This window comes from Mirounga leonina, unplaced genomic scaffold, assembly GCF_011800145.1.
Source record: "Mirounga leonina isolate KUSES-001 unplaced genomic scaffold, KU_Mleo_1.0 Mir_91, whole genome shotgun sequence".
Taxonomy (NCBI): domain Eukaryota; kingdom Metazoa; phylum Chordata; class Mammalia; order Carnivora; family Phocidae; genus Mirounga; species Mirounga leonina.
In genome coordinates, this window is record NW_023270839.1 from 16756442 (window position 1) to 16777218 (window position 20777).

A 20777-nucleotide genomic window follows, 5' to 3' on the forward strand; every position below is an offset into this window, starting at 1 on the left:
TCTAGGACCTCATTCAGGTCCCTTCCCCTCCTTGAACCAACTTCATCTATTAACTGAGTGGTTGGACTAGCTGGCTATTTCTGGCTTAAAAATTCCCAGATTTTATTTATGGAGGAATTTCAAGTACTGGGAGAGAAAGAAGAAAGTGGAAGGCAGGAGTCTTTGGACTCATTACACTGAGACCATCAGTGATACCCCAGCCCCCTGCCCTTATCTGTAAGGCTGCCTTCAGATATGCGCCCTTCTTGTGAGGTGGCAAAGATAGAAAAGAAAAAGTTCTCACACTGGAACCCAAACCAGCCATACCTATGAATGCTCCAGAAGGACACTGAGATAATAAAGCATAAAAGCTGAATAGAGAATAAGATCTGAGGATCTAATGCATAACATGGTGACTACAGTTGATAATACCGTATTATCTAATTGGCATTTGCTATGAGAGTAGAAAGTAAAGAGTAGAAAGTAAACACAAGAAAGGTAACTATGTGAGCTGATGGATGTGTTGATTAACTTGATGGAGGGAACCCTTTCCCAATGGACGGGTATATTAACTCTGCACATTGCACGTATATTTTGAGTATCTGATCATTTTGTCAGTTTACCTCAATAAAGCTGAAAAAAAAGTCAAAGAGAGAGAAGAACATGAAAGGGAATTTGGAGAGGCTGCTCCAACTTTTCACCATCAACCCAAGTAGCCCTGCACCCCCATCCAGAGGACCAATGGGTCTTTTGTGAAAGACGGCATGGTGGGTGAGGGGTCTATCATTATCTCTGGTAAGAGGAATTCCCTCATTTTCCTTTCTTGCTAACTCTCCACTCTTCCATCTCTGGGCCCAGGCTGAGATCTCATCATCTCCTTTTTCCTTCTTCTTGCCCCATGTCCTCGATTTCCCAGCAGGTCCACTTCCCAACTCCTTCACTCATGATCAGCTACTCCTGACTAGCCTTTTCTTTGTGAGCGCCCTGGACTACATCTCAGCGGTAGGTAGTGTTTGCTGCTGGCAAAGGCAAAGGAAGAAAGGATGGCACAACTTCTCCAGAAAACGCTTGAATAATATATGCGAAGAGTCTTTAATATATTTTATCCTGTGACTTATTCTTCTTTCTCTTATCCAAAAGAAGTCAGAAGAGGTTCTAGCAAAGTATGAGTGAAAAGGCAATCCAGGCAGATGAAAAAACTGCAGGCGTTGTAATATTTGTGGCTCTGAGTAACAGGAAACAGCAACAAATTGGCTTAAATAATCAGCACATATCTAGAGAAATCTGGAGGCAGGCGAGCCTTCAGGGTTGGTAGATTTAGCAACTCAAAAAATGTAGTCTAACATTCAGGTGCCTTCCAGGTCTCTGCTTTTCCTTCCTCAACATTGGTCTCTTGCTGAGTTTGGCTCCCCTAGTGGCCAACAGCGTTTCTCAGCATTCTTGTTCACGTCCAAATGGAGCCCGAGAGAGCCTGATTTCCCAGGGCTTTTTCTGAAAAATAAGAAAGAAGTTTTCCCAGAAGTCTTCAGCAAACTTCTCATTGGCCAGAATTGGGTCACATGGCAATTCCCAAATTAATCACTGTCTGGACAGGAGGAGATGGTAGTGGAGAAGGGAGTTACCCGGAAGCCAACAATTCTACCCCTTCTTACTGAGATCAATTCCCAGAGAGTACTGACTCAATCCTGTGGGGACGGGCGCGAGGTTTGGGAGTCGGTCACCTCGTGCAGCCCAAGGGCTCAAGCATATCCACATGAAATGGTATAGCTGGTTGGGGGAAATGGTGAGTAGTCCAATTCCTTGGCATCATAAATTCACTTGAGCACAAAGGGCCTTGGAAATTCAACTATTAGAGCGCTTCCCAAGCCCAAACCTTTGGGTCCTTACAATAGAGTCCTTATACATAAAAAAATAAAATTTACTTTGAAAAACTAAATAATAAAGAATGTAAGCTGATGTGCTATGGGGTAGAGATAAGCCATGCTTCAAAGAAAGAAGAGAGAGTACAACATAAAGCCACTGTAGAACATCTCATGAAGGAGGCGGATTGGTGTTCGACTGAAGGATAAGAAAAATCTCCTGGTAACTTGCCACTGGCTTTGCCCATCAAGGTAGCTGAACTGAAACAACTTTGAGCTATGAGCTACCGAAAAATATTCAGAGGGAATGAATTTGTGATGTCTTCATTGTAGAGATGCTATGATTTTGGTCTATTCTGGAATTGCTGCTCACTTCAAAGAAATTTTCCACTGCGGAACATTTCTGATATGTTTTTTTTTTTGTTAAATCCCTACACAAAATCACAGCCCACCTTGCTGTTCTTTGCTAAACAAAATTTTTTCTCAATTATCCTGCTCTCCTTAATCACATGTAATTTTTAAACTAGCTGTTACTGACAGTCCTTTCCTCCTATTTACTGGCAATGTTTTTAGGTCAATCCCACATCCAATTAGGGGAACTTGGAAAAAGGAAATCCTACAGCAAAATGCCATATGCCTTACAGTTTAATTTTAAATACATAATACTCAAGGATAGCAACTTGGCAAAGAGAGAACTGGACCCTTTCGCTGGAAGACCCATCACTCGGGTCCACGTCAGATTACTGGCCTGAAATCCCAGCATTTGTAAATACAGACCCAAGAGGGATGATAACCCTCCATTTAAAGGTGGAGGTTTTCTTTCCCCTTTTTTCCATTGCTGCTTCTCTCAAAGCTTCCCTGAGGTATTTACGTTTCCGGGGAATATTTTCAGCATACACTGACCAGGTGGAATGTGGGTAAGTTTCTAACGCTGCCCAAACACCCCCTCCACTGTGATCAGTCCTTTCCACCAGAAAAACTAGAGTGCTGTGACAGGGGTAAGGTCTTTGTGTTTGCGCTAAATAACTCCTATACCTCTGTCAGCTTTCTTTGACAAGATAGCTCTTCCCTGCCACCGTACAGATCACCTTCCTATCTGGAAAGCATGTCTGAGGATAAAATTCTTCTCCTTGTTTTGTTAAAAGAAGCCAAGTTCCAAGAAAATCCAGAGGGATTCCCACAGTCCCTTAGTCACGGAAGCAGCTAGCCTGAAGGGGCATTCAAGTGAGCTTCGCTTCTCGCCTATCTATCTCCCCAGGGGAGATGAGCTTTCTACAAAAGGGAAGCTGTATCCTTTTTGTGGGCCTCTTGTGGACCTTACGCCCCCAGCTGATCTGTCTAAAATTAGCAAGTGGGTGAATAAGCAGGGGGCCATCAGCTGGCCATCCCTCCAAAAACTGTGCCTAAGTGCTTGATATGATGAAGAATTAATAGCAAGTGAAAAGAAAAAATTGCCTTTCAAGGAGCACACAGGATGCTAGGGAGAAGGAAGGAGAGGGACATGTATGGCTGCTGACTCTGGAATCTTCGGATCTGTTTGGATGAGTCATTACCGATGACTTCTACAACAGGAATCTGATTTGACTAATTATCCGATAGAAACTTTTGTTTCTGTCTCTCAGCATGTGAAATCTATCTGGCTCTCAGGTTTAGTTATTACTTAAGCAACGAACCAACATGTGTCTTAGGAACATACTTGTCATCTTCCAGAAGTACTCGATGTATATTGAGTAACTAGAAAACATTCATGCTGTAATCCACACACACGTGCCCCTTGTCACACAACACTTCCACACAGGAAAAGTGAAACTGCCCTTTGATGAACGCAAACTCGTGGGTGTTTCCAGCAGTTAGGAGTCCTGCCAGGTGTGAGTCCTAAGAAGGAAGGTGAACCCGAGGGCTTTCCCCAGCCTGTGGCTGAGATCCTTATTTGGTAAAGTTACTACCTAGCGTCCTGAGTCTCAAGGCCAGCCTGACAGCGCAGGTCCACAGCAGGGAAAGTGTGGCTGCTGACATCCCAGCCCTAAGAGATGAATGGAATTCCAGGCAGCTGGAGTCACGCTGGCTTGAGACAGTGGTTTGGAGACCAGACTTCCAATGACAGAAGCATTAAGCAGCTGCGCTCATGGTAATTGGTGCACCCACAGAAATGTAACCCACACCTCTGTTTCAGGAGCTGAAAAATGAAAAGAACGTTGAGGGAGGAAAAAAGGAAATAAAATGATAGGTGGAGGGTAATTTATTACTTTATGGGTCTGTTCTGTAAATAGTTTGACCCCAGAGCCAGATGGTTCCGCAAATCCTCCAACCAGGAGTCACGTTAAGAAGCACGAGTGGGCAGAAAAACTGTTTTTCAAGACACAAGCTCAGTTCTGGTTTGAGGGAAGTAGATAGGAGTACGTTTCCTGAACATTCCTGGCTAGAAAGAAGCGGTCTTCGCGCGTCCCCTTCATCAGAATACATCTGCCGCCCCCAAGCGGCCAGCCGTGGAAGCGCGGTAGCAGGGCGAGAGGCGACTTTCGCGGGGACTTGGGCGCCCGGCAGCTGCGGAAAGCGTGCCCCGACGGGCAGCGCGAACGCGGGCTCTGTTCACCGCCCGGCGGGCCGACGCGACCCCGCACTCAGCTCCCTTAGGGCTCGGGCGGGCTCATTCGGTTTTACAAACAGGCTCAGTCCCCAAGTGTCAGCCGTCGCCCAGGTATCCAAGGAGATGGGTTTGCTTGAAAGTCCCCCTAAGGGTCTGGGGGGCTAAAGCCTCGTCGCCGCTCGGGTTGCCCACACTGACTCCGGGGCCGAAGCGCTGATCGCGGGTGCGCCAAGGCTGCGTGGGCGGGCACCTATTTTTCAGAGACTTTCCACCGCTCTTCGCCCGAACCCCCCCCCGCCCCCCACTCTCTAGCTGAAAAGTTATGCGCCGGGCAGCGGGGGGCGGAGAGAGGAACCCAGACTGCCCCCCCGCGTCCTGCCCGGCCGCCTCCCATTGGCCAGAGGAATCCCCAGGAATGTGAGCGCGCCGTTAAAAGCGCGCCGCTCCGCCGCCTCGCCAGCCACTGCCTCCGAGCCGGCCGCCGAGTCCCCGCTCCCGCGAGCCCTTCCCGCGCAGCCTCCGACTCCCGCCCCGCGCTCTCCGGGACTCGGCGCCCGTCGCTGCGCCCTCGCCGCCGCCCTGGGCCGCTGCACCCGAGTGCACCCAGGTAAGGAGTCCCCGGGCGGCCGCCGAGGACCAGTGCTGCCCTGGTCAGCCACCTTGAGCTCCGAGGCTTCAGCCCCTCGGCGGACCCCGGATCTCCTACTCTTCGCCTTCCCCCGTGTCCCTGTCGTCAAAGGGCCCCAGAGCTCTTCTCTCCGGCCTTGGGGTTCATAAACCAACTCGTCAGGACTCCCCAGGATTTTCTTTTATTCTGCCAGCGCTCCCCACACCTTTCTATCAGTCTTCTAGAGGAGAGTCTCTACTTCCCCATGCCTCCCTGCGCCCCCAGACTGCATCTCCTGGTCCTGCTGTTTGCCCTCAGCTTCCCAAGGAAAAGTCCCCAGGTGGTTGGTCTTTGCCCCAGGGCCAACCCCCAACTTTAAAACTACAGTCTCCTCCCCTCGACTCTTTTTCTTCCTGATGCCCTGTCCAAAGTAAATACTGACGCCCCCCCACCCCTGCCCCGGCCAGCAAATGTGGGGCCAGAGGGGGATGCCCCAGGGCCCTGGCCCCAAGCCCAGCCCCCAGGTTGTGCCCACCCTCCCTGCTTGGCTGCCTCTGACCTTGGGCTCTGTGTTTCCTGTTACAGGCTCCCTGCTGGGCACAAACAGCTCCACCATGGGGCTGACCTGGGGACTCAGTGTCCTATTCCTGTTGCATGCATGTGGCTCCAGCCGCATTCCCGGTGAGTCTGTGTATACCTTTTGAGAGGGGAGGGAAGATGAGGAGGTCCGGGTTAGCCCGAGGATGCCTTCCTCCCAGTCTCTCCTCTGCCAGGTGTCTCTCCCCAGAGCCCTGCCGGAACATCAGCAGGCAGTTTCCCTCTGACCCTGGTGTTCGTTCAGTTCTTGCCGTGGTTGCCCAGAGTTTTCGCCCTGTCCTTGAGTTGCCATCCCTGGCCTCAGCCTAGAAAGCTCACTGTGTGTCTTGCTCCTATTGAACAGAGTCTGGGGGAGACAACGGCGTGTTCGACATCTTTGAACTCACCGGGGCTGCCCGTAAGGGCTCCGGGCGCCGCCTCGTGAAGGGTCCTGACCCTTCCAGCCCAGCTTTCCGCATTGAGGATGCCAACCTAATCCCCCCAGTGCCTGATGACAAGTTCCAAGACCTGGTGGATGCTGTGCGGGCAGAGAAAGGCTTCCTTCTCTTGGCTTCCTTGAGGCAGATGAAGAAGACCCGAGGCACGCTGCTGGCCATAGAACGGAAAGACCACTCGGGCCAGGTCTTCAGTGTGGTCTCCAATGGCAAAGCGGGCACCCTGGACCTGAGCCTGACCGTGCAGGGGATGCAACACGTGGTGTCGGTGGAAGAAGCGCTGCTGGCGACCGGCCAGTGGAAGAGCATCACCCTGTTTGTGCAGGAGGACCGGGCCCAGCTGTACATTGGTTGTGAGAAAATGGAGAACGCGGAGCTGGACGTCCCTGTCCAGAGCATCTTCACCAGGGACCTGGCCACCACGGCCAGGCTCCGCGTCGCGAAAGGAGGGGTCAATGACAACTTCCAGGTGAGGCGTCCTCGTTGTTGTTGGGGTTGACTGCTCAGCAGCTGACCTGTCAGGAGGGCTAGAACAGGAGAGGCAGGGTTTCTGGTATGGGAGACCCTGCCCGTGGCCTAAAGCAGTGGTTCTCAGACGTCAGGGAGCATCAGACTCACCTGCAGGGCTTGTTAAAGCACACACCGCTGCACCCCATTCCCGGAGTTGCAGATTCAGTGTGTCTGGGATGGGGCCTGATGATTTGTATTTCTAACAAATTCCAGGTGAAGCTTCTGGTGCTGGTGTTCTGGGGACCGCACTTTGAAAACCACTAAAGGAAACAAGAAATGGTTTTCCTATAGCCACCTGTTCAAGCCTTAGAGACTCCTTATGCTCTTTTCAAGAAAATAACTTATTTCAAAGCATTCTACCAATTGTACTGTAGCTTGAAATGGATACTGCGAGCAGAATAAATACCACTTTGCTATTTGATTCCCCATGGGGATGGAGCTGGTCTCGGGAGCCAGTCTCCGAAGGTGAAAATAGTGATTATTTGCTGCTGCAGCTTCTTCCTCGCTTAAACATCTAGGTTTTTGCAGCTGTGCTTTGAAACTCCCACATCTAACTCTTTGACACTGGAGAGTATCATTTAAGCCTGTCCTTAGTATCCGATTCTATCTCCTGTGTACCCAAGTAGGCTGATAACGGATTTCTTTGTAAAGTACTGAAGACTTGGCAGGAGATCCAATTAAGATTGTGATTGTTTGGCAGTTTACGTTGGTGTGTTATTTTGACATGGTAATCTCTAAAGGGAGCTCTTTCAAACTTTTAGAACGTCCATTGTGTCCTTTTCCTGGCATAAACGGTTTCCCCCACCCATTTCCCCCCAGCACCCCCACCACCACTCTACAAGTAATGTGTGTCCTCTGCCCCCAGGGGGTGCTGCAGAACGTGAGGTTTGTCTTCGGAACCACACCAGAAGCCATCCTCAGGAATAAAGGCTGTTCCAGCGGTGAGTACCCTTCTATTTTGGGGGGCATGTGAGGACATTCAGGGGATTCCACCCAAAACAAGCTGACAAACTTAGGGAACCGCGGTTGTGCATAAATTACCCAGGGTAACTTAGTTAAGAGGTGTATAAAAGTGATCTCAAAGGGTGATCCACCTATGTGCCTCCCCTCCCCCTGTGTCCTTCACCCCAGGTATAATGTCTTTCCAGCTAGGAGCTCCAGGGGCTGGCCAGTGAAAACAGCTGTGTTAAGACCTTCCATGACTTTTCTCATGGCATTCCTTTCTTTCTTGGCAGCCACCAATGTCCTTCTCACCCTCGACAACAATGTGGTAAACGGCTCCAGCCCTGCCATCCGCACTAACTACATAGGCCACAAGACGAAGGACCTGCAGGCCATCTGCGGCATCTCCTGTGATGAGCTGTCCAGCATGGTCCTGGAGTTGAGGGGCCTGCGCACCATCGTGACCACGCTCCAGGACAGCATCCGCAAAGTGGTCAGTGGCCTCCACTCCCTAGCCCTTTAGCATGAGCACCTGAAGGTGTATCACAGATGACCCCCAATGAAAATGAAGATGACACTAATGACCTTTCTCCCCCTTCTAGACTGAAGAGAACAAAGAGTTGGCCATTGAGCTGAGGAGGCCTCCCCTCTGCTACCACAATGGAGTTCAGTACAGGAATAACGAGGAGTGGACCGTTGATAGCTGCACGGAGTGCCGCTGTCAGGTGAGGGATCATTCCACTGTCTGAAGCCAGTCTGTAGGGAAATACCAGATGGCCACACAAGCTCTTTCTATGCTCCATAGCCTGATAACCAAAGTGGTTGCTTTTGGGGTTTTTTGTTTGTTTGTTTCAAGATGCAATTGTGACCTCCCATAAAATCTTGAAACTCTCAAAGTTTTTCAAAGTCTTCATTATTCCTCAGGCTAAGTATCTAAAAGAACAAATCTGCTAAGACATTTGAGTAATTTACCTGCTTTCGTTCAAAGGCTAGGTGTTGAATGTCTGGTAAATAAAACCTGGTCGGAACATTCCTTTTATTTCCCCAACCCTGACTTGCATTCAACAATGACCTCGAGATTCCCTTAATACAGTGCTGCTTGTTCGAATCACTTAGCCCGGACACTGAGGACGTAACTGTCCACTTAGCTCAGAGGGTACCACCTGCAGTGTGTGGATCCCTGGCTCTCCCCAAAGCCAGTACCGGGCGCCTCGGTTTGCCTGATGCACTGAGCAGAGTCCGCTTAAATACAAATCCTGGATTGCTAGATTTGGGAGCCACCTTGATGTCTGTTCATCTCCAACGTAATATAAAACCAGAACTATCCATGAAGGGGGAAAATGCTCACTGATCTTGTCTCTCTAAAAAGGAAAATTTTTAAATTTAAAAGTCCTGACTGCGTTTGGAGTTCATTTTCAGACACCGATTAAAAGACTTGACTCAAGATGTTTGGTGGTTCCCTTTGGATAAATTCTACATGCTGTCACTTCCACCACTCATGTAGCAATTAAGGACTCTCTAAGGCACTAAAACTGTCTCCACAATATGGTGCCTGCAAATCAGACAGATCTATTCAACTCCTTCCACTGGAGTGTTTACAGCTCTGACCAGGTTTCGTCTTGTAATTTGAAATGTTACAGTATATAAACTTCTGCTTACAATATGCTTAGTAACCCATGTCTCCCTCTTGCCCTGCAGAACTCCGTTACCATCTGCAAGAAAGTGTCCTGCCCCATCATGCCCTGCTCCAATGCCACGGTCCCTGACGGAGAATGCTGCCCACGGTGTTGGCGTAAGTTCGTAAAACCACATAACCGTTCTTGAGTGACGAGGTCCATTCTCCATACACACAGGACAGCTGAAAGGGGACACTGGAACCCCACCCCCATTTCCATTGTGTGTTTAAACTCCGTTTCCTGCTGCGCCATCTGGTTAACGGACGGCTTGGCTGCTCTCTAGGCAATAATGATCTTGGCACAGCTTACTGATTTCGACTTGATGCTCGGAGGAAAGGAGAGACGAATGTGTAGCAGCAATAGCTCTAAATGGACTGCTTAGATTTTAACACTATGGCCTAGAGGGAAGAAAAATCTGCTCACCAGATAAATTGACGGTCTGAGTGCTTGCACTGAACTTAGTTGGGCCTGAAGGTTACATCCATTCTACCTGCAGGAGTAGGAAGCCTAAGACTAAGAGCAGTTTCCGTTTCGGCAGAAATAAGGCCCTGTATTGTTCCATGGCACCCTATCCCCTGGTTGGTGTTGCCAGTATAAATTATTCACTTTGCTGGGACAATATTGAATGTAGTACGTACAAGTCATGAAATGATTCAGCACACTTAAGACCTGAAGCAGGAAAGTAGCACTCCCCCTACACCTCACACACCCCTACACAACTGGTGGACACAGCCGGTCACAGCTCAGAGTAAGTAGTCTCGTCCAGGGACCGTGCTAGCGCGGTTGGCACTGTGAGGATCGTGCGCGTACCCGCTGCTGCTCAGCTTTCACTTCAGGTGTGGGCGGAAGGGAACTGAGCGAGCCGGGGACCAGCGGAGTCCTGACCTTGAATCCGGGATCGCTAGGAAAACTTCCAACTGCCGGCAAGAGAAACAAGTTCTCTGTCTTGTGTCTGATACAGCTACATGCGATTGCAGTCCTGGGGCCCGGGCAGACGGTAAACAAGCCCATTCTCTTGTGAAAATATGTCCGGAGCAGGCCCCACATGCTAGGGTAAGAGGAGCTGCACACTGATGAGCCTCATGACCGAGTTGGAGGCAGAGCCAGCGGTAGCGAAGCTGCCTTCAACTCATCTGCCAAACACGTGGTCTGTGGCTCCCCTGACAGTCCGGAGTGACTCCCATGAGCCGCCTCCACATCTAGTGCTCTGGGAAGCCTGAGACTGGAAATGCGTATCCAGATATCTGAAGTCAGGAAAGGGAAACTCGCTTAAAATGCTGAGACAGGAGGCCCCAAACATGTGGGGAGAAGGCGGGGCTGTGCTGAGCCTTCCGTTCCCCCGCTGCTATACATGCAAGGACTTGGGATAGACCCTTCGGCTACTGGCCTAAGACCTATGTGGCTTTTTGCCCTCTGGCAAAGGAAGAAGGTCCTAAAGAGCGCCAGCTACAGAATAGCTTGTCTTCGCTGATCACACACTAAATGAACCCACTTCCCCTGCAGCCAGCGACTCTGCGGATGACGGCTGGTCCCCATGGTCTGAGTGGACCTCCTGCTCTGCAACCTGTGGCAATGGAATCCAGCAGCGCGGTCGCTCCTGTGACAGTCTCAACAACCGATGCGAGGGCTCCTCCGTCCAGACGCGGACCTGCCATATTCAGGAGTGCGATAAGAGATGTGAGCATCTTGGCCGCTTAGCAGTGCAGAGCACAGACTTGGCCTTGTCCTCAGCCAGACAGCATAGAGATTAAGGGTACAGGTTCTCAACTGTCTGCATCTGAACCCCAGTTCTGCTCACCTCTGCACCCTTGAGCACAACTTCCCTCCCTGAGGCCCTTTCCTCACCTGCAAATTGGGGGGAATAATAGCTTGTGATTGGGTTATCTTGAGGATTTCATTTAGGTAATGCATTCAGAGCGGTTAGCACAGAGCTTGACACCTGGTGAGCACCCTATAACTGTCAGCTTTGTATTTTAGTTAAACAGGATGGCGGCTGGAGCCACTGGTCCCCATGGTCATCTTGTTCCGTGACCTGTGGCGATGGTGTGATCACAAGAATTCGACTCTGCAATTCTCCGAGCCCCCAGATGAACGGGAAGCCATGTGAAGGCGAAGCCCGGGAGACCAAAGCCTGCCAGAAAGACGCGTGCCCCAGTAAGTGAGAGCGGGCCACACAGCTGAGGGCTCAACAGCTCCACGCGGCTATAGGTGTCTGTGGCCTCTAGTTCGGTGGGTCGTGGGGGGGGGGGGGAGGTTACTTCCTAGGGAACAAGTAGAAGCAAAGTCCTGCATGCTCAGCAGCTTCTTTTAATAAAAAACATAAAGGAAACCATTTCAAATTCTCTTCCCAAACATTCTTTCCATGTGTCAGACGAGTGGAGAACAAGTTAGAGTGTTCTGGGACAGGTGAGGTGTTTGAAAATTGGCCTTAACTTGGGCCTGTGCTTCACTTCTTTGCAGTCAATGGAGGCTGGGGTCCCTGGTCACTGTGGGACCTCTGTTCTGTCACCTGTGGAGGAGGGGTGCAGAAACGTAGCCGGCTCTGCAACAACCCCACACCCCAGTTTGGAGGCAAGGACTGTGTCGGTGACACGACAGAAAACCAGATCTGCAACAAGCAGGACTGCCCAATTGGTGAGTCTTGCAGCCCAGGATAAGAGCACCCTTGGGAGTTCAGGTTTCTTTGTTGTGGTTTCACTGAAAGCCATGGTCAGCATTCGGTGCGGGGGGGATGGGGAGTTCTAGCTCTGAATGGTCCTGTGTGTTCGGACTATAGTATCCGTCTGGCATTTCCGAGTAATCCCAACACGTGAACGGTTACATAGAGCCCACGATGTTGAATGCTTCATTGTCTTGTGACGAGCGGGCCGACAGGAGCCGCTCAGACCAACCGTGTGCCTGTCTCCCTGATCTCAGATGGATGCCTGTCCAATCCCTGCTTTGCTGGGGTCAAGTGCACGAGTTACCCAGACGGCAGCTGGAAGTGCGGTGCCTGCCCCCCGGGCTACAGCGGAAATGGCGTCCAGTGCCAAGACGTGGATGAGGTGAGGACATACTGGCGGCGTTACCAGGCGTCGGGGAAGCAGCTGACCTGGTCCCAGCCCCTTCCCGCAGCGGCGCCACCCACACAGGAGGCACACTGTTGTTTCTCCCACAGTGCAGAGAAGTACCCGACGCCTGCTTCCACCACAGCGGCGAGCACCGGTGTGAGAACACGGACCCCGGCTACAACTGCCTGCCCTGCCCGCCGCGCTTCACGGGCCCGCAGCCCTTCGGCCAGGGTGTGGACTACGCCACCGCCCACAAGCAGGTAGACAGGACTAGACCCCCCGACGGGAGTGGAGCGGGGGCCGAGCGGGGGCCGTGGCCGAAACAGCCGGCCAAGGGAGGCCTGTCCTGTCACAGCCTTCCCAAAAGACGGGCAGGGGGCCGAGCGTACGGCCTAGGGCTTAGAAACGGGCCAGGACAGTCCATTGAAAACCCAGCAGGGGGAGAAATAGCCCCTCACCCTAGAAAATGCTGCTCTGGGGACTCAGGGGCGAGCTGATGGGCTTGTACATCCACCGGGGGAGAAGCGGGAGGGACAGAGGTACCCCGCACTCCTCCTCACGGAGCCTCCGTGTCCGTGGAGAGGCGAGGGATGCGGGGACTCTCTCGGAGACTCTGCATTCACTTCGGGACGCTGTGCCCGCAGGTGTGCAAGCCGCGCAACCCCTGCACAGACGGGACGCACGACTGCAACAAGAACGCCAAGTGCAGCTACCTGGGCCACTACAGCGACCCCATGTACCGCTGCGAGTGCCAGCCCGGCTACGCGGGCAATGGCATCATCTGCGGGGAGGACACGGACCTGGACGGATGGCCCAACGAGGACCTGGTGTGCGTGGCCAATGCCACCTACCACTGCAAGAAGGTAGAGCCCGCTTCCCTCGCATGCCTCCCAGAAGAAGGCGTGTCGCCCTGACCCAGGGAAGGGGCTGAGCCATTTTTAATGCTTAAAGTTTGAAAGTGAAAGATGAAATCACACAAAGGCCAAATGGCATGAAGTCTTCACATTTAATCCCCTGGTGCCAAGAACATGAAGAGGGCGGGCCCTGTTGGCCAGTGCACTCCAGAGCGGGTTCCTTCCTCCCGAAAAGTGTTCACGACTCTCCCAAATACCAGCAGGGCAGGACCAGTGCTCCCAGCATATATAAAGCACAGGGTATTTGTACAAACGACATATCCCCCAAGAAAATGCTCAGTTTCGTGTCCTCCCGTGAGAAACCGTAAGATGCCATTGGGGAGCACAGCAGTTCTGGTCCGTGTGGGGCAGCTGGGGGCCGTGCCCCGGGCTCGGGCTGAGCGAGGGGCATGCGGACCGAGCTTTCATGTGCATCCTCTCTTTCCAGGATAACTGCCCCAACCTGCCCAACTCCGGGCAGGAGGACTATGACAAGGACGGGATCGGTGACGCCTGTGATGACGATGATGACAATGATAAAATCCCAGACGACAGGGTAAGGGTGTAGCCCATGCCTCCTCTGTTCCCCTTCTTCGTGCGAGACTCTGACGCAGAGTTACTCGGGGCCGGTTGGAACACCTAGATGTTGCCAAGAGAAGGTTTAAAATGAGGGTTTTGGGTTTTCCTCACAGCCTCCCCCACCCCAGGTTTGAGCAAGAAATGACAACGTATGAACAAACGACACTCAGCTCCCCAGATTTGTTTCACATGCTTCCCTAAATTGCAGTAAAATTTATATCGGACACACTGAGAACTGGGGCGGTGTCCTTCTATGTACATTTCACCGACTTGTAACCCACAGGAATCCATTTTTCATTCGGTAGGCCCTGGCTTTCAATTTCTACAGTGAGGATTAAGTAGAAGATGTTACAGATGGTTGTAGGCTTGAGCTGGTTGCACGGACAGTGTTGTAAAATGCGCCATTCTTTTGCAGGACAACTGCCCCTTCCATTACAACCCAGCCCAGTATGACTATGACCGAGATGACGTGGGAGACCGCTGTGACAACTGCCCCTACAACCACAACCCAGATCAGGCTGACACGGACAATAATGGGGAAGGAGATGCCTGCGCCGCAGACATCGATGGGGACGGTGAGGCCCTCCCTGACGGCAGCAGGCCTGGGGGCAGTGGGGACCATACTCAGCTCTCACCTGAGTTCTCTCCAGCCCTGGCTTTGGGGGTGCAGTTTGTTGAAACCCCAGAGGCTGGAGATTCCAGCCCTGACTGGTCACCTGTTCTCTGTAGGTATCCTCAATGAACGAGACAACTGTCAGTATGTCTACAACGTGGACCAGAGGGACACGGATATGGACGGGGTTGGAGATCAGTGTGACAACTGCCCTCTGGAATACAATCCAGATCAGGTAGGTGGACTCCATTGAGAATCTTCCAGTAGAGTACTGGAATAGCTTTTGCTAGGCCCTTAAAAAAAAAAAAAAAAAAAAGGGAGTTAGAGTTCAAACTCTTTCATGACCATTGCTCTCAGAGGTCTCAAAGCCAATTGCAATATTTTCATGAGAATGAAATCTTTCATGAGACCTCCTTGCATGAGAGCATCCCAAAAATCCTTAGTGTGACAATCTTTTAACTTCACTCGTCTATCAGGTCTTACCTACCCTGTGTGATCTACCAAATTATACAAAGCAGAAATCTGGTAACTCTAGTTATAGTAATCATTTCTGAGACTAAGATGGAAGGAAAATACTCTCAGGAAAATTAATAACTATCTTCATGGCTAACGATATAATCTGGCTGTAAGAAAACCTCAACCTAAAAATACTTCCAAAAGCTAGAGAAATTCCGGTTTGTCATTCTTCAAAATTATTTGGCATTGCAAACAGATCATTCTCTACCTGTGTGAGGGAGTGCTACATGTAGACATTAGCCAGAACAGGTTCCATGTCTGAAAGTATTTCTTTCCACGTGTAATTGGCCATCATATTTTAGCAATGTAAGTTAAGGCAGGTCTTTTTTTTTTAAAATGCTTTGCTGTAGAAACCTGGAAACCAGCTTTTTAAAAATGGAAATTGTATAAGATCACAGAAATGATAAATCCAGCTTTTTCCTCCTAACACTTGTTCTTATGAGGTCCTGGAAAACAAAAGCAACAGGATAAAGAGCTGTGGGCTGTAACAGGAATAGTGGAAGGCTCTGGGATAGCTTTGCTGAGCAAATGGCATTGAGGGTCCTCTGTTTTGAGTTTGAGTGTTACCATAAACTTCATCAATATCATTTATCTCCCTGGAAGAGTTTGTTTTGTTCCTCAGATTATAATATAACTATTCAGGCATTATGTAAATCTTACTTGCAAGAAAAATTCCAGTCTCTGTATAAATAATCTCTGAGCATCCCATGCACACTGAAGAATATGAAAGTACTGAGAAATAGTTTTGAAGAAACTTAGAAGTTTGACTTTACCTGAACCAACAAATAATCCTCATAGACTAGATGTATTAAAACCAAATACAAAAAAAATTTTAAAATCCTTAATCTCCACCATACACATGACCCAATATACACAAAAAACAGTGCCATGTTTCCATGATTTAATGAGCTAGAGTAGAAGTGGACATGTCAACAGTTTTATAACTGGAACCTTCGATGGAAAATAAGACACAAAGAATTTCATTTAATGTTGAGAAATAAGCAGTTAACACTGAAATCTTAATGTTTTGATCCATTAAAGTGAGGTACATTAGTGATTGATTTTATTTAGAAAGTTTTATATTTAAAAATTCTAAATATGTTTTAAAATTCATATGAAAACAAGGATCAAGAAAATTTTTTAAGATTTTATTTATTTGAGCAAGGTGAGGGAGGGGCAGAAGGAAGAAGGAGAGGAAACCGGAAAGAATCCCACACAGCCTCTACACTGAGTGTGGAGCCCAACACGGGGCTCAATCCCAGGACCCAGAGATCATGAGCTGACATCAAGAGCCAGATGCTTAACTGACTGAGCCACTCAGGTGCCGCAAGGATCAAGAAAATTTTACTACTACTACTGTTTTGGCAATAGCTTATAGACCTGAAACCCCACTGGCCATATCAAACATGGGAGAGGCTTCCATTAAGTCCTCTTTCCCATTAATGACTTAAACTTCAATTTACCTTCCCTTTCTGTCTCTTTCAGCTCGACTCTGACTCAGACCGCATTGGAGATACCTGTGACAACAATCAGGATATTGATGAAGATGGCCACCAGAACAACCTGGACAACTGTCCCTATGTGCCCAATGCCAACCAGGCTGACCATGACAAAGATGGCAAGGGAGATGCCTGTGACCATGATGATGACAATGATGGCATTCCTGATGATAGGGACAACTGCAGACTCGTGCCCAATCCTGACCAGAAGGATTCTGATGGTGAGTCAGTGAAGCCCCTTTCTAAGAGACCAACACCACGGCTATCTGGATTGAGAAAATAAAAGCAAAACTAAATGCATTTGTGAGGATAAAGAGACAAGATGCCAACTTAGAATAGATAGTCAATTTCTGAGACCAGTCATGTTTCAGAATTTCACTGAACTCTTGCCTTTTTGACCTTAGGTGATGGTCGAGGTGATGCTTGCAAAGATGATTTTGACCATGACAATGTGCCAGACATCGATGACATCTGTCCTGAAAACATTGATATCAGCGAGACTGATTTCCGCCGATTCCAGATGATTCCTCTAGACCCCAAAGGGACATCCCAGAATGACCCTAACTGGGTTGTACGCCATCAGGGTAAAGAACTTGTCCAGACCGTCAACTGTGATCCCGGACTTGCTGTAGGTGAGTAGTGAGTTCTCCATACAAAAGGCTAGTACTCACCTGGGAAAGAAGCAAATCTAAAACCTGGCGCTTATGTGTTTCCCTCAGGCTGTCTGGGAATGTAACAGAGAAGCTTCTGAAGGCTGCAGCTTTTAACCCGGGTCTGGCCTCCTTTTCCTAGGTTATGATGAGTTTAATGCCGTGGACTTCAGTGGCACCTTCTTCATCAACACTGAAAGAGATGACGACTATGCTGGATTTGTGTTCGGCTACCAGTCTAGCAGCCGCTTTTATGTCGTAATGTGGAAGCAAGTCACCCAGTCCTACTGGGACACCAACCCCACTAGGGCTCAGGGATACTCAGGCCTTTCTGTGAAAGTCGTGAACTCTACCACGGGGCCAGGAGAGCACCTGCGGAATGCCCTGTGGCACACGGGAAACACCCCAGGCCAGGTAAGAACAAAGCCCCGGAGAAGGGAGAGTGGATGCGTGCTTGACTAGCACTCAGGATGCTGTGCTTTGGCCGACACTCCCAATGCTGGGGGGCAAGGAGGGTCCTTAGATACCAAGTTCCCAGCACCATCAACTGCAGCATTACATTCTGCTTTGTAAAAACCTAATAGCGTCTGAGAAGGGAACTTGCTGTAACTAAGAGTTACCTTCAAATCCAAAGACCTTTTCAGCCTCTTCAAACAAGACTTCCCCTCTCTCTCTGCTTTATACGGACATTCAAGAGCATGCATCAAATGAAAGGCCTTGGAAAAACCCAACATTGCAGCCCTCTAATTTAGGTCCACTTGGTACCTTTTCCTTTTCCTTCAGGTGCGCACTCTGTGGCATGACCCTCGTCACATAGGCTGGAAAGATTTCACTGCCTACAGATGGCGTCTCAGCCACCGGCCCAAGACCGGCTTCATTAGGTAAAGATCGCGCTGATGATGTTTCACTTAGTCACACTGATGGGGAAGGAGAAGACCACCAAAAAGTAGGAGTGTCACTCACGAGATGTTCTTTTTCCTGCAGAGTGGTGATGTATGAAGGGAAGAAAATCATGGCTGACTCAGGACCCATCTATGACAAAACCTATGCTGGTGGTAGGCTAGGGTTGTTTGTCTTCTCTCAAGAAATGGTGTTCTTCTCCGACCTGAAATACGAATGCAGAGGTAGGAGCAACATTACTGTGAATGCAGCTGACATCTCTAATTCAGACTAATATCAAGAGTGCCAATTATGGAAGCATCTGTTTAAAAGACAGTTTTAGAGAAGGGTTGTTGATACTTTGCTGTGGAAGACCACAATAAGAACAAGGCCTATGAACTGTAGCCAATCTTAAATTATGCTTTGGTTACTATAAAAGTAGAGCTCTACGAAGGCTAATTTATTAACTGATAAAGCCAGTACCTTCGTGAATTAATGGGCTTGTATATTTATGTGTTTACTTAACAGATTCCTAATCCTCAAACTGTTGATCAAAAGACTGATCCTAACCAATGCTGGTGCTGCACCTTCTGGAACCACGGGCTTAAGAAAACCCCCAGGATCCCTCCTCCCTGCCTTTTCTCTGCTTGCATATCATTGTGGACTCCTAGAATATGGGACTTGCCTTGAGAAAATGCCATTTTCCCCAATCAGACTCCGCATGCAGCCTCTGACTGCGAAGAGACTCGTCCAAGAACATCAACAATTTCGTTGGTTTGCTTTTTGAAAAAGCAAACACGTGCACGTGCTTCAGCTAGCAGGTGGCTGTCCACTCTGTTTCTGTCAGAGTAGAGTGCTATTGGGAAGCCATCTCGGAGCAGTGGACTCCAAAGCATTTCCAGGCATGTGAGAGAAGGGAGGACTCACTAGAATTGGCAAACCACCACCCTTGACCGACTCCCTCAGAACGAGGGGGAGCAGGGGCCAAAGCCCTAAGGGGAGGGCATGTCCCCAAGAGATGATTGTATGAAGACAAGATGGAGGAGCTGTTACATGTTCGGTACTAAATCATTTTCAGGGGATTGGAAGACTCTTGCTGGATTTCATGATGCTAACCAGTGTTAGCTGATTAACCCGCGTACATAGGCACTTAAATAGAAGCAGGGAAGGGAGGGAAAGACTGGCTTCTGGACTTCCTCACGGATCCCCATCCCTTAGCTATCACCCATAGTGACCACAATAGGGAGTGAGAATTAAGCCAGTGGAAGGCTGTGCTGGCTGCCCCTGCCTGCTTACCATGAAATTGTTGGTTTTATTCCACACGTAGCTTGTGCAGATGCAGCAGGAAAATCCGAAAACCTACCATCTCAGTGAGCACCAGGCTGCCTCCAAAGCAATGTGCAGCCGTGTTCGTATTTTTATGGTTAGAAAGGCACAAAATTATCAACTAAAACATTCCTTGTCTCTCTTTTTCCTGAATATCATGGAGTTTTATTTTTGTTTTTTACAAACACTTTACAATATAAAATATTTATTTTTTACTTACTCTGGAGGATATGTCTGAAAGACTATTCATGGAACAGGAAGAAGCGTAAGGACTATCCATATCAGCTTTGTTAGGAGTCTTCATGACTGTAAGATTGTAAATACAGATTATTTATTAACTCTGTTCTACCTGGAATCTAGGTTTCATATGGAAAGTGACAGCAGGTAGTGGAGATTTATCAACAAATCTCTCAAGAACGGCACGAGGAACATCAGAGTGAGCTGCTCTTCGCTTTGTGCTCAGAGTGAATGACTTGGGATCTTTTTTTGTCTTTTCAAGTGTAATTAGTTGTCCATTTGCTAGTGTCTTTAAGTTTCAAAGCAAGCCATGAGGCCTTTCAAACTGTCGTGCCCCATCCCTTGTGCCTATTTCCAGGGAGAAGAAAATCATCTACACTTTTTTGTTTTTCCAAAAGAGAGAAAAAAATAACAAAGGTGAAACTTATATACAAATATTACCTCATTTGTTGTGTGACTGAGTAAAGAATTTTTGGATCAAGCAGAAAGAGTTTAAGTGTCTTACAAACTTAAAGCTACTGTAGTACCTTTAAAAAAAAAAAAAGGCAATGTTGTACATAGTATAAAAATTCTTTGCAGAAAAGTATTCCCAATAAGGAAATAGCATGGAAATGTTAAATACATTTTCTGAAAGTTATGTTTTTTCTATCTTATATACCATTGCTTTATTTTTATAAATTATTTTCTCATTGCCCTTGGAATAGATCTCAGATTGTGTAGATATGCTATTTAAATAATTTATCAGGAAATACTGCCTGTAGAGTTAGTATTTCTATTTTTATAAAATGTTTGCACACTGAATTGAAGAATTATTGGGGTTTTTGTTTTGTTTTTGATTTGTTTTTCGCTTGTTACTCCCCCCCGCCCCAGTTTTTACTATTTGCCAATACTTTTCTAGGAATGTGCTTTTTTTGTACACATTTTTATCCATTTTACATTCTAAAGCAGTGTAAGTTGTATATTACCGTTTCTTATGTACAAGGAACAACAATAAATCATATGGAAATTTATATTTATACTTACTGAATCCCTGTTTATTACTGGCTTTGTTATGAGGCATGGGTAAATTCCATTCCTAAACCAATATGGCAGACACAAAAACACATTACAGTAAATATTACTAACATTCCCAGTTCCTATATAATTGAAGACTGATTTGCTTAGGAAACATATTCGCTGGATTTGTGGAATAAGAACAAAACAGGAGCCTACCATATCAAACAGGAAAGACGGGGCACCTGGGTGGCTCAGTGAGGGAAGCATCCGACAATCTCAGCTCTGGTCTTGATCTCAGGGTCCTGGGTTCAAGCCCCATGTTGGGCTCCACACTTAAAAAAAATCTTG

The 20777-nt window shown here is 48.4% G+C and overlaps 1 protein-coding gene across 1 annotated transcript; it reads left to right on the top strand.

Annotated features, from left to right (window-relative positions):
- The first annotated feature begins 4892 nt into the window (after positions 1 to 4892).
- THBS1 (thrombospondin 1) lies at positions 4893 to 20443 on the top strand. Its single transcript, XM_034994906.1, has 22 exons — positions 4893 to 5032; positions 5618 to 5713; positions 5973 to 6532; positions 7439 to 7514; positions 7809 to 8008; positions 8118 to 8240; positions 9214 to 9307; positions 10695 to 10868; positions 11169 to 11345; positions 11652 to 11825; positions 12108 to 12235; positions 12349 to 12501; positions 12886 to 13104; positions 13583 to 13690; positions 14129 to 14288; positions 14443 to 14561; positions 16328 to 16562; positions 16746 to 16973; positions 17134 to 17405; positions 17775 to 17872; positions 17976 to 18115; positions 18399 to 20443. Exons 2-22 carry the CDS (start codon positions 5647 to 5649, stop codon positions 18404 to 18406), a joined length of 3513 nt encoding a protein of 1170 aa, XP_034850797.1. The 5' UTR covers positions 4893 to 5032; positions 5618 to 5646; the 3' UTR covers positions 18407 to 20443.
- Positions 20444 to 20777: the final 334 nt, after the last annotated feature.